Source organism: Vicugna pacos, chromosome 7 (genome assembly GCF_048564905.1).
Source record: "Vicugna pacos chromosome 7, VicPac4, whole genome shotgun sequence".
NCBI lineage: Eukaryota > Metazoa > Chordata > Mammalia > Artiodactyla > Camelidae > Vicugna > Vicugna pacos.
Genome location: NC_132993.1, coordinates 887,124 through 899,714, shown reverse-complemented (window position 1 = coordinate 899,714; position 12,591 = coordinate 887,124). Strand labels below are relative to the sequence as shown.

General features: G+C 58.6%; 1 protein-coding gene across 4 annotated transcripts in view; it reads right to left on the bottom strand.

The window, feature by feature from the left end:
- PTPRN2 (protein tyrosine phosphatase receptor type N2) overlaps window positions 1-12,591 on the bottom strand; it is a 384,695-nt gene that overhangs the window by 36,055 nt on the left and 336,049 nt on the right. For all 4 annotated transcript variants that reach the window (XM_072964044.1, XM_072964045.1, XM_072964046.1 and 1 more), the window contains exons 14-15: window positions 7,372-7,445; window positions 1,338-1,415 (exon numbers count right to left, since the gene is read on the bottom strand). In XM_072964044.1, the coding sequence (XP_072820145.1) occupies window positions 1,338-1,415; window positions 7,372-7,445 (152 nt within the window). The remainder of the gene's footprint in view (window positions 1-1,337; window positions 1,416-7,371; window positions 7,446-12,591) is intronic.

The window sequence follows — 12,591 nt, the reverse complement described above, 5'->3', positions numbered from 1 at the left end:
ACCCGTGCCTGGAGGAGCCCCACCCAGGCGCCCAAGCTGTCGGAGGAGACAGCTCCCAAGGCGGGAGGGGCCAGCGCTTCCGCAGACCACCTGCCGCCAGAGCACGTGCCTCTACGGCACCGCCGCAGGGGCTCAGTTTGGTATCTCTCCCACAGCGCGAAGGCCCAGGACAGAGCAGGGCCACGCAGACGCGTCCGGATCTCGGCTTCCGACTCACGGGCTGGGGTGCTCTCGTGGGTGCTCGCTTGTCTCATGGGGATGGTGACGCCAGTGGTTAATACGCTTTTGAGGCAAAGCGCCCTGGTGGACACTCGGCGAACCCTGGGCCCCTTCTGATTTCCCAGAAGAGCCTGCAGGGACTGTTCCCGAAGGTGGAAGGGAATACTGACCCTCCTCTGGGTCAAGAGTCAGGAGAGGGTTGGCTGGAAAGTTGGGAAAGGGATCGGAAGTCCACAGGAACAGGGATGTGGCGCACATGCAGCTCTGCCTACTGCCAGCCCGTCTACCTGCCTGTGTGAACGGCCAGGCTGCAGCACAGCGTCACCACAGGGACCGAAGCCCAGCTATGTGGACCAACGCACTGCCCTGGTCCGACCACTGCGCTCCGGGACCCAGAAGGCACGACCTCCTCCTCTTGTCCTCAGCTGCCAAGGGGCCCTTGGAGCAGTTCTGGGGACACGCGGCGTCCCTGACACACAGTAGGAAGTTGCTACACTTGCTGAGCAGGAACATGAACTCAGGCGCTCATCACCGGTGCATCCCAAGGCCATTCCCACCACGCTCTGCTGCTCGGTGGGTGACCGAGAGGAAGTGAGGGACCCACTTGCCCTCCTGCTTCTCCTCTTACTGGCCAGTGCGGACGTTACTTCTCAACGCCTGAGCCCGTCTGGGCGTCCAGGGCTTTGCTGAGTGAAGAGATACCAGCCTGGCCTTTAACATGCGTTACAGAGAATCCGCAAAGAGAGACTGTAACTTAGCCAGCTTTCTACCTTCAAACGATTAAAACCATAGATAAGAGACACATTTGAATGAACTATAATGAACATTTACTACTTCATTTCTTTATATTTCATAAAATGAAAGTGTAAGTTGCTAAAAAACAAAGTGAGAGTCTTTAACTAAATCTCCCAAAGGGACCTTCTCACATTGTGTTACGGAAAACAAAGACTGATAACAGAAAATGTTAAAAGCTTCATATAAATGCTGGAATCAAGTAGCATTTGATGAACACCTGGGAACACAAGTTTGAATTGGCTTAACTGAATCCAAGCGTTATTCATCATCAACTTACTAAGATCTTACTTTCAGAAAAGAAATTTAATTAAAAACAGGCTCACCTGCCAGAAGTCAGCGACAGTCGCGGGCAGCGGTCCTTGGGTGGCGATGTACGCGGGCTTCCTCGGGTCGTGGTCCATCTGCGGAGGCAAGACCACAGGAGAGAGATGAGCTGAAGCACCACCCCAAGGCCTGGAAGTCAAGCGTCGGCTGCGGTAGGGCACCTCCAGCCCTCACCCGCACGACCCCACGACCCCACGTCCCCGCGTCTGTGGAGGCCGGAAACCCAGCCGCTCCTCTCCTTCTTGACGCAAACCCGCCTGGATTTTAGGCGGCTGGAGCCTGGGGTCCGGCGCCTAGACCTGGCCATCAGCGCTGCAGGTTTCTCTTGTACCTGGAATTGAGCAAACCAGAGACCAGATACCAGGATACTGTGCACGGACAGGCCAGGTGAGGCAGGTGCTGAGAACGAGGGGGGAGGCGCCCAGGGCAGGGCCACCGCACAGTGACTTGTCTGCGGACATGTGTGACTGCAGAGGAAACTGCAGGCTCTGGGCTGGGGAGAGGGGGCCTTGGCAGAGGCGGGGTGCTGTCCAGGGTCCTGGAGGGACCACCGACACTGTCTTCTGCCTCCCTTGCTGGCAGAGTTAACTGCCCCCAGGTGAGGGCTTGTTTCTGTTTCCCCCAAAAGGCGCTGGGGCACAGCCGAGTCATCCTGGGGTCTGAGAGCCACGTGGCAGGCCCTTCCCCGAGACAGGCCTCCCAGCAGCCAACTCCCTGGTCTATTTCCGCCCCCGGACAGGGATTGAAAACACACACACAAGAGCGCAGTGCTGGGTTTTCTGACTAGGTTATCTGTCCAAATGCAGCGTGCTAGTGTTGAGAGAGGAGGTCTGGCTTAAAAGAACTTAATCGTAACATTTAGTTCAAAGACTGACTAAGCAGGAAAAAACCCGAAACAAAACCGAAACACGAGAACAAAGCCTGGAGAAGCAAAGAGGATTAAATCGGACGGATGGGCTCTTCCCCTCCTGCTGGTGTCCGCAGGGGACAGAGCGGTGCCAGGGGAGGGGTCGACAGAGCTGTCCTCACCGTCACCCCGGGGCGGCGGGGACCAGCCCCGGAACACACTGGGCGGGTCTCGCTCTCCTGTAAGGCAGCCGCTCACTTGTCTGATGTCCACTGGCCTTGGTTCTTTCATGTCCAGTCCCAGTGTCCACTCGGGACCCAGGGCTTGATTAAAGACTGAAAATAGTCCATGTTTAGATTCTTGTTAAGAATGCATTTCCCAATATGTAGAAAACAGGAAGGTTTCACCCACACACAATTCCACAGCGACACGTGGGATGTCAGCGGTGAGCCCGGTGTCACCTTAGAGCCCGCTTCGTGCTTGGGTTTGAGCGGGGCATGAGGGAGGCACGTCTCCTTTACCAGGAACCCGGTGAAGGCGGCACTGCTCGTCCACACTTTCTGAGGTGGCGGTCGTCAGCGTGAGAGAGGGCACCTTGTAATTACTGTGCTGCGCAACAGGGGACGCGCGTAAAATGACAGATGCAAGTTATTCCAACAGCACAACAGTGGGACGCTGGCTGCTAGGCGGAGGGAAGACGCTTTCTGAGCATCTAATTCAGTGACTCCTAATTAAAACTGGAAGTTCACAACCACACACTCTACACAGGTAAAGTGACGCTCCTCCGGCTGAAAGCCTCAACTGAAATATTTCAGGAGAAAAGCGCCTAGCAGAAGGAAGGAGTCATGACATTTAACACAGCTGTGTATGCAGACCCCTGTCACATCCCCAAAGCAGTGCTGTGTGGGCAGCAAAAGCCCACCCCCTTTGCAAACGGACTCCCCCAGCCCAGAGCAGTTTAGACAGCAGCACATTTAAAAACCGTTAGTATGCTCGCCCTGGCACGTTTAGGTGCTCTCGCGGTGAGAAGTAATGTGACTGAAAGTAGACGTCTCAACAGGGCTTCGGGAAGGTAGATAAGGCGCCTGCTGGGGGGGGGGTCTGAGGTCACGGGCACCCGTCTCCCCATCACCTGCTCCGCCTGGAGGCCGAGGCCCGAGGATGCGGGCAGGGCACCCACCCCGCCGTCACCCCCAGCCCCCTCACCCCACCACCTGGCCGGCAGTAAACCGTGTATGACCACGGAGGGTGAAGTGTGCCACCGGCTGGACAACCACTCAGAAGATGGTCACCATCACTCCATTCCGCGCACATTCCGGTGAACAGGAAAGAGCTCTGGGCACAAGCACTCCCTGCGCGGAGTGAAGAGGGGCCACAGAAGCCTCAGCCTGGTTTTGCGCATCTTTAACGGATGAAGGCTCATTACACTTAAGATTCCCAAGGCAGGATCAGCGTAATCAGAGGAAATCACGTCAGTTTCTACGAACCTGGCTCTTCCACCAGGAGCTTTGGCCGGCGCCGCAGTGCGGGGATGGGGAGACGCCTGTCTCCTGTTCCTGGCGGGGATCCGCACCGGCTCCCCCCAACAGCTGTGCCGGGTCTCACCCCGGCTGCCCCGGCGCCTCCCCCTCCTTGTAGCTGCTTGCTTGCTTGACTGTCGTGGTCACAGCACGAGCCCCCGAGCCAGGCATGAAGCTGGTCAGTGTCTCTGGCCGCACTCTAGGGTCTGCGAAGTGCCATGGGAGGGCGGGCGAGGGCATGTTCCCTCCTGACTTGAGCTCTGGGATTCCGGGATTTTTTCAGAAGTAAAGCCATTTGTTTGTGTTGAATCTACTGTCCATGTGGCTGACTGATCCTCTGAAGACACCCCATGAACCAGGGTACCCGCCAGGTGCACTCTGTGAACTTCCAAACGCACATTTAAAAAACCCCAGTGACTCGCTTTACGCTGCAGAATGACAATTATAAATAAATGTGAGTGACCGCGTCTCACCTACATCACACAGCACGGCAACACCTGCCCAATGCTCCAAACAAAACTCACCCTGAAAATCCAGCCTTCAGCCCGCGAAGACAGGACGCCCCACTCTGCAGCCTGGAAGGGTGGTGGAGGGGCTGCCTTCTGGCGCGCAGGTGAGGGCGGGGCTGGGTCTGCTGCCCAGACAACCACGGCCCGGAGTGTCAGGAAAGGTCTGGGCCAGCCTCTGGGGTGGGGTCGCGGGGACCGTGCCTCTCAGCCTGCAGCCTCACACCAGTCCTTTCTGACCACCTAACGCCCGATTTTTCTAACATTTACAGCAAATTTTACAGCAAGCCTGAGTTTTCAAGTCACTTTTCCAGATACCAAGCTTTTTTTTTTAAGCTTTGTTTTGTAACTTGGTGTATGTGGGGGTAATTAGGTGTATTTATCTGTTTATTTAATGGAGGGACTGGGGATTGCACCCAGGACCTCGTGCACGCTAAGCACATGCTCTACCACTGTGCCACATCCTGTGTACCACACCCCTTCTCCACCAGACACCAAGTCTTCATGTGAGAACTTAGTGGGAAATTGTGTCTTTAATAATCAGTGGGAGAGAGGCTGACTTAAGAACCTAAATTACTTTCGTATTTTATTCTTAGGAGTTGAGATTTACTTAAGAAAAATATTTGCTATACACCAAAATCACACACACAGAGATGCCTGCTTGTGAACATTTTCTGAAATCCAAAGAGTTGGCTTCTGCATTTGGCCAACTTCTTACGATGTGCAGGACATCTGGGCGGTCATCCTCTTCCGCGGCGTCAGTTAGTTAAGCGCATTCCAAGCTAAAAGTCCCACGATTGTCCCTCTAAGGGGTGAAGCGCAGGCTTGCTTCCTGGCGTCGCTGGGACCTGCAGACCTGTTCCTGGTGGCAGACTCGTGCGCTGTGGTGTTGAAGCCGTGGTTCGTCTGAGTCCCCAGCAACCGGGCTGAGCTTCGGAGGTCTGGCCGGTTCCCCCAGGTGGGAAAACAGAATTCCCATTTACTTCGTGCCCTCTGATTCCAACGCTGAGACTGCGCATTATTTACTGCTGGATGCCTCCCCCTGGAATTTAGTGAGGACTGCGTACGAATACGACGGATGTGACTGTACAGGCTGCTCTGCACAGCCAGGGTCTGTGCGGGCTGTGGCCACACGCGTCTCACTCTGCTCTGCCAGGAAGCTCGCTTGCATCGTACCTTCAGTTATCGCGAGGAGGAGAGGTATCGGGGGCTTCTGCTTAATTGCGCTTATAGCCCAAATGTGGGCAAAAAAGACCTGTGGTATGAAGTAAAAGGAAAACATAAAAGACGCTGTATCTTCTCTCCTGCTTCACCTTCTGCCCCAAGTCCCCATCAGGCCTGGGAGGCCATCCTGAACTTCCGCCCGTAGGAAGGAGGCTGCGGGCTCGGCAGCCGGGGAGCTGCTGTTGGCGGCTTCTCGGGGCGAGGCGGTTTCTCACCAGCATCCCTGTGCTCACCCAGTCCTGACTTTAGCCTGAACCGGCCCAGACGTCTGGAAGCCAGAACCCAGGAAATGGGGAGTGTTGGGTGTCCCCCAACACTGAACTGCTGTCTCTGAGACCTGAAAATAACTGCCCGGTTTCTCACAGTGGCCTGGTCCACGGCTCACTCCAGGGAAGGACCCCAACAAGAGGAGGACAGTCCTCCTCGCTCCGGACAGTCCCGAGCCGCCCTCACCGCGGCCCTGGGTGGGGGCGGAGCCCAGGCAGCGACACAGCCCAGCCCCACCAGACGAGAGGCTGGGGCGTGAGCGAGGCTTCGGCTTGGTTTTCTAAATTAGCCCGGCCGGAGAAACACCGAGCACACCAAGAGCGTTCACCGAGAGAGCCTGGCCGGACGGCGGCAGCGAGGCCTCTGAGCACAGACGGAAGCAGCGTCTGAGGTCGACCCCCGTTGGGAGGGACGGAGCTACTTCCTCCCCAGAATAACCCTAGAGACCAAGTCCTAGGTCTGCTGGGTGTGGACGAAGTGCTTCGCTTTGAATTCACTCTCCCACAGCGAGGCTGCTACGCTGCGCCCTCACTGTGTGGGGCGTGAAGTCTGAGCAGGGCCTGAGGGACACGCTCCAGGCAACAGACCACTGGAACAAGTGGGACCCACAACCATGGCCCTGGTCACCCCCAGGGCGTCAGACGGCAAAGGCCTCATCTAAGATCACCACTGCCTCCCTCGGTCACCTACCCCGAAACCTCACTGCGTCAGGACCGGAGGGGTCTCCTGCACGCACTGTATTCGACTGGAAGCCAATTTGAGAATTTGGTGAGAGATCCTGAAACCCCCTGGAAACCAATGTTGAGGAACAGGGTTCAGGGGGACACCCCAACCAGCCTCCCGCACAGCCCTCCTCCCCGTCCCCACAGCTCTGCCGCGCGCTCCGAAAGCTCTTACTTCACCAACTTGTCACCGGCACTCACTCTACTTAGTCCCGAAAGGCTGCCAATCACCACTCAGAGTGACCTTTGGCCCCTTTTCTCCGTCCCTGGGCTGCCCGCCCCGGTGCGGAAGGACAGGAGCGGCGGGGCGAGGCCGGCGGGGGTGGCTGGCGCGCCTGCTGGCCCCAGGGTCTCCAGGAACAGGAATTCCTCCCCTGGTCCTCTGACACCTGCTGCCCCGGGAGGCCCAGCCCTGGCACCTGCGCCCTTGGAAGGAAGACCCCACCCAAGGAAAACCAAGGAAAGCAGCCCACAGCCTTGGGTCTGCCTCTAGCCTCTCCGTCCTTCTGGCAGGAGGCAGGTTTGGGTCTGGCGTCTCCTGTTTGTTTCCCGTGTGAGGAACGTGTGGGCCCAGGAACCCGCCACACAACCAACTAAGAATTTTCCTAAAGTCTTGGGTTCCAGCGGTAACTACAGCAACTAACTCCTCAGGTTGCTGCTGTGAGCCCCAGGGTGACCAGGCCCAGCGCCCCAGCACCTCGTCCCCTCTGCCTCATACGTGGTCCCGCCTGGGGACAGACTGCAGTGAGCCTGCCCGCGAGTTTTCAGGGTGCGTGGCCAATGGCGCTCTGAACCAGGGTCCGGGCATGGGCAGGGGGCCGAGTGGTACCTGGTGGAGGCTAGTTACTGGGCAGAGACTGGTTGCCAGCTTGTGGCCCAGTGCCGGGTGGGCGGGTCCTGGCCACACCCCCCTGGGAAGCCGGCGGCCTGGCGCCGCGGGTACTCACGATGGGGCTGGCGTTGATGTAGTCGGAGCTGCTGTGGCTGTTTCCCGAGTTCAGCCGGACCCTGGAGTGGTCGTCTGCAAGTCCAAGAGCAGAGAATCAACCGTGTGCAGGCGTCCAAGCACCACGCGGAAGCGGAGCGAGCCCAATGGCCGCCCGCGGACATCCCCTGTGCGCCCCTTGGCGCCGCCCGGCCCTCCTGAAGGCCTTTCAGTGAGCGCCCCCTCCCTGCCCCGTCCCCGCGGTCCCACTCGGCAGAATGGAGATATCCCCCCCGTTCTTCTTGTGTGAAGTCTGAACGCCAAGGTTTGGTGTTCCTCTGCGATACCCTGTCCAGTGTTTGCCTCTAAGTGACACATGTTTGGCAACATGCAAATTATAAAATCAACGTGATATTAGGCTGTTAGACCACCACTCAATATACACAGTTTTGCAGCCTAGAGAGAGTTAAATCCTCAAGACAAGAATGCAGGTTTAAAAGGAGGGTGGGAGAAAAAGAAGATGCAGCCGAGGAGGGGGCAGGGGAGTGAGGGCACGTGGAGACTCGCAGACACAGGAACGCGCCTTAATGGGCACGTTAATGTGACTGATGTTGAAACCAGACGCTTCCACGGGGATTCGTCCACGTGAGCTGTCGAGGCTTTTCGGTTCAGTCAAGGAATCGTCCTGAATTTCGGTTCTGGAATCACCACCCATCCACGTACGGCGGCGTCTCTCTGCCGGTTTTCAGGAGCTTTCACAGTGAGCAGGGCGCCCCCGAGAGCCCCCTCCTGGCCCCCTCCTCCCCTTCCCCTGAGAAGTGCAGACTTGAAAACGGACAGTACGGAGCTGAGCTCTGTCCCCTGCTGCTGCTGTGAGTGCCTCTCGGTGGCCACACACCACCTGCTTCTGCTGAGGCAGCAGAGCCAGACTCTCCCCAGCTGTGAGAGCGTCACCCCCAGATTCCCGGCCGGGTCTCCCCGCTTCCTGCCCCCGGCAGCTCGGGGCAGGACAGGGAAGCATGGGGACCTCACTGTGCTTTGTGCTTCTTCATTCTCCAGCAGATTCTGCTTACTCTAAACAACTCTGGGGCTCGGGAGACCTGGTGAGCCCCCAGACTGACCGAACTTGGAAGGTACTGTCCACCACACTGAATGCCGTCCTGTCTCTCGTTAAGGTGTTAATGTTGGCAGGTGAGAATCATCCAGAGACAGGGAGGGGCTCACGCCTGACATGTTCACCTGAGCACGCGTCACACAAACCCAGGCGACGCAGAAACATTCGGAAGGCGTTTATGACGGGAGATTCGGAAGCGCCCCGCCAAGGTGCAACCAGCGACCGAAGTCCCCTGGAGCCAACGGCTTTGGGTCCTGCCAGATTTATTCTTGAGAGAGTGGAAGTTGGCTGTGGCAGGAAGATGAACTATGACTGACTAGAAACACTGGTCAGCCGCGACTTCCCAGCACGCCGCGAGCACGAGCTCCACAGCGAGGTCCGAGAGGCCCCGTTTCTCAGTGGGCGGCTGCCATCGAAGCCCGACCCTGGGCCGTGGCCCGCGAGCAGGCCTTCTGAACGCACAGGTCTGGGTAAACAGCAGGGCTTCCGGCTGCCTCTGGAGGGCTCCCGAGGGCCTCCCTGGAGTCCACCTCATCACACGTATTTCAACACGCCGGCTTCAGGTCCTGGTGAGAGCGGCACTCCGGCCCCCCAGTGCCTGAGAACCGCAGAGCAGGCTGGCTGGCGATCGGAGGGAGGGGAGCAGGCGGGAGCCCCCGTGAGGACCCTGATCCTTCTTGGAGCAGAGCAGCCCCCGGTCGCGGAGCCGAGCAGGCACCGGCTTGCGGGGCGGCCGGGGCCTGCGGGCCTCCCGGCTCAGTGGGCAAGCGTAGCTGGGTTTTCTAGTCAGAAAAACAAGAACTCGCGGCCTAAGCTGGGAGTCCCGTGAATGCCTGATGGTTAGTGAGAAAGTGCTCTGCGCACCAGGGCCCTAGCCTGGCTGTGAGGACAGCTCGCGGATGACCCCGGCATCCCGGCAGGGGGCCCTTCCGACTGCGTTCATGCCTGAAGGACCCCCTTTCCAAAAGGCCACTGAGTCAGGGACCAGGGCTTCAAATTTCAGACTTCCACGGCCTTCCTACCACATATCTGACTGCAGCAACAAGTGGATTTTAAAATTAATGGTGAACTTGTTTTGTTGTTATTGTGGGACCATCTTGAACCTCCAGCTGAAACACCTGGGGCCTTCCCGGAAGGGCCAGAGTGATGCTGGCCAGAGTCCAGCGGGGGGTGGGTCCACGTAGGAGGGACGGTCCAGCAGACATTTCACTTGGGGGCAAGCCCCTGAACTGCTCTGTGGCTCACGGTTCCTGTCCATCCCTTTCAAAGGGATGTTCTGGGCGGGGGTGTGCTGTATTCTCCGAGATGCAAGTCAGACAGCAAGGCCTGGTGGTTGAGGGGATTCACTCGCAGTAACACGCAGGTAGAGGCGAAGCCAGGGCCTCTGAGCAAATGACCCTCCCCCTCCCCCACGCGTGGTCGGCTGAATGTCAGTCCTTCGTCTTCCCAGCACAAACATACGTCTCGTTCCTGGCAGCAAATTCAACACGGGGACCCAAACACAGAGCAAGAATTTTTGCAGCCTTGGCGCTGACATTTGCATTGAGAAGTGGGTGTGTCCCTCTGGATCTCGGTCTGAGATGTCGCTCAGGCGTCAGGAAGCACGGACGTGCAGAAATGCAGGCAGCATCTCCCCGCCTGCGTCTGGCTCTGGGACGGAGTCTTCTCCTCTGACAGGACAGAGCCACGGCTGTGAGCCTTGTCGGCGGGGGGGGGGGCAGCTCTGGGGGCACCGCTGAGTCTCCCGGGGTGTGCGCTGCTTCTCAGAGCCCGGGGCGCTCAGCAGGCACCACCGTGCTCAAGGACGCTGCTCCCAGGTTCTCTCTTTCCCGCCTGCCCTGACACAGCGTTGTGTGCATCGCCCCCCTTCTTCCTGGGACGCTGTACCGTGGGCAGAACAGGGACCACTTTCCTGTTTCAAGTTGAAGCAACTCAGGCCCCAAGGATCAAACACTTGACCTGACAAAGGCCATGGAGCTCAGGGCCCAGACCTGGCCCAGCCCTGCCACCTGCCAGCCAGGTGGTATTCGAGTAAATGCCTTGGTGTTTCAGTGTCAGATTCATCACCCACAACGAGGGCGGAGCCCTCTGACCCCCAGGGCTGCCGTGATGTAAGGCTTCCACAAAGCGCTCCCGTAAGGCCGGGCACGGAGCAAGGGCTGTGGGAACAAGCTCAGGGTTACAGGCGGCCACACGCCTCGCTGACTCAAAGTCAGCTGAGCCGGCAGACGTTGTTTACAGTTCACAGTGCTGTCAGCAAACACAGAGAGAGTCCCAGAAACGCCAACGGGAGACCCAGGCCCCAGCGCTTCTCGATCACGACCGGGGCGAGGAAGCCTTGAGGACAGACGTGCTGGGTCGTCGTGAGGACCCGGAGCTCGGTCGCCAGTGGAGTCAGGGCCATCGTCCAGAGCCTTCCTACGCTCCCCTGACCCCCTCTGAGGAAGGTGTGCGGGGGCCCATGGCATGTGACCTCAGCCTGTAACGGATCTCCAAGGATGGCGTGTTCCCAGCCCCCCGGTTCTGGCACTCACGCGAAGTGTGTTGACCCACTTCCGAGTCAATGATCTCCACGTCTCTGGTGGGTGGAGTCTGTGGTGCTGCTGCTGGTCACCGGATCAGGCCTCCGCGGGAGCCGTGGGCTGACACAGTCACAGGGGGGCTCTTCATGAGAGTGGTCTGCCAGTGTCCCGCTGGGAGCGCCGGCTGCCTCAGCGCTCTGTGGGGATTTAGATTCAACCACCTCACTGCCTGACGGCATTTGCTCTGCTTTGATGGGGTGGCTGGTGGAAACATGGGGTGTCTGGTGACAGGCCAGCCCTCTGTCTGGACGGTCAGGGCTCCGAGTCTTCAGGGGGACTCACACATCGGGACATGCTCACAAATGGCACCAAAGACCACGGGTTCTTCTCCGATCCCTTGGGTCCATGGATGGGTCAGTGAGCCGTGGATATTCCTTGTCCTTCTCCGTCAGTCTCCTGATTCCTGCCAAGCACACCTGGAACCGTCTTTGTTGCTTTGGACTTGTCACAGTGGAGGCGAAGCAAAAAGTGTTGACACCGTGTTTGGTAACCAAGGCTCTGAGAAGCTGCTAGATGTCGTGTTTCTCTGCAGCTCTGGGGACCTGGGGACAAATGTGACCACGAAACACCCTTTCTCTCAAGCGTTTAAGAAGAAAAGCTGCAGCATTCTGTGCAGTGTCTCCTCAGATCAGCACTTAGGCAAATTGGGCATCTGTGGTCCCAGGTCCGGACACTTGCCTACGTCCAAGACAGTGAGAAAACAAGGCTGGGTCTGTCCCACAAGATGCTCGCCCAGCGCCTGAGCCGTCCCATGACGCAGAGGCTCCCCTGGCTTCCCGGCCCCGAGCACAGCAAAAGCAGGTCCCGGAGTCACACACGTGTCCTGAAATGTGGTCAGACGGCTGGTCTCCTGTCTCGTCTCTTGGTTTCACCAGCATCTCTGCAGATCTCCCAAGCAGCAACCCCAGGCAGGACTGCTGCCCAGCCTGCCGTGTGAGCAGCAGTGTGGGCAGGTCACACGGGCTGGGGCACGGTGGCCGCCCCGGTCCAGCTGCACACCAGCATCGTCGCCCAGCATCTCCGTGGAAAAGGCCCCTCTGGGCACAGCCCCTGTGCCGAGCAGGAACAGACCTCAGGGCTCAGGGTATGGCTTCACACCACCCCCGCTACTGAGCGGCCCCGGGCACCTGGTGTCAAAGGTTGAATTGTGTACCCTGGAAAGATGTGCTGGAGCCCTAGCCCTCAGGACCCCGGGACGTGGCCTTACTTGAGGTCTGTACAGGTGACTGTGTTACAATGAGGTCATATGGGTGGGCTTAATCCAACGTGCCTGGTGTCCTTATAAAGGGGGAGTTGGGACTCAGACAGGCACGGAGGGAAGACGCCGTGAGGACACGGAGATGACTGCCGTCTGCAGGCCAAGAGGAGGCCCAGGAAGATGCTCCCCCAGAGCCCGGGGGGCCGGCCTTGTCCTGGACACCAGCCTGTGGCCTGTGAGGACACATCTCTGCCCTGGACCCTCCTGCGCCCGGAGTCAGGGGTCCACCCGGGTCCGGCTTTCTCGCGATTTGCCTGTCTGCCCTTTCCACGCGTTTAACTGCTTTTG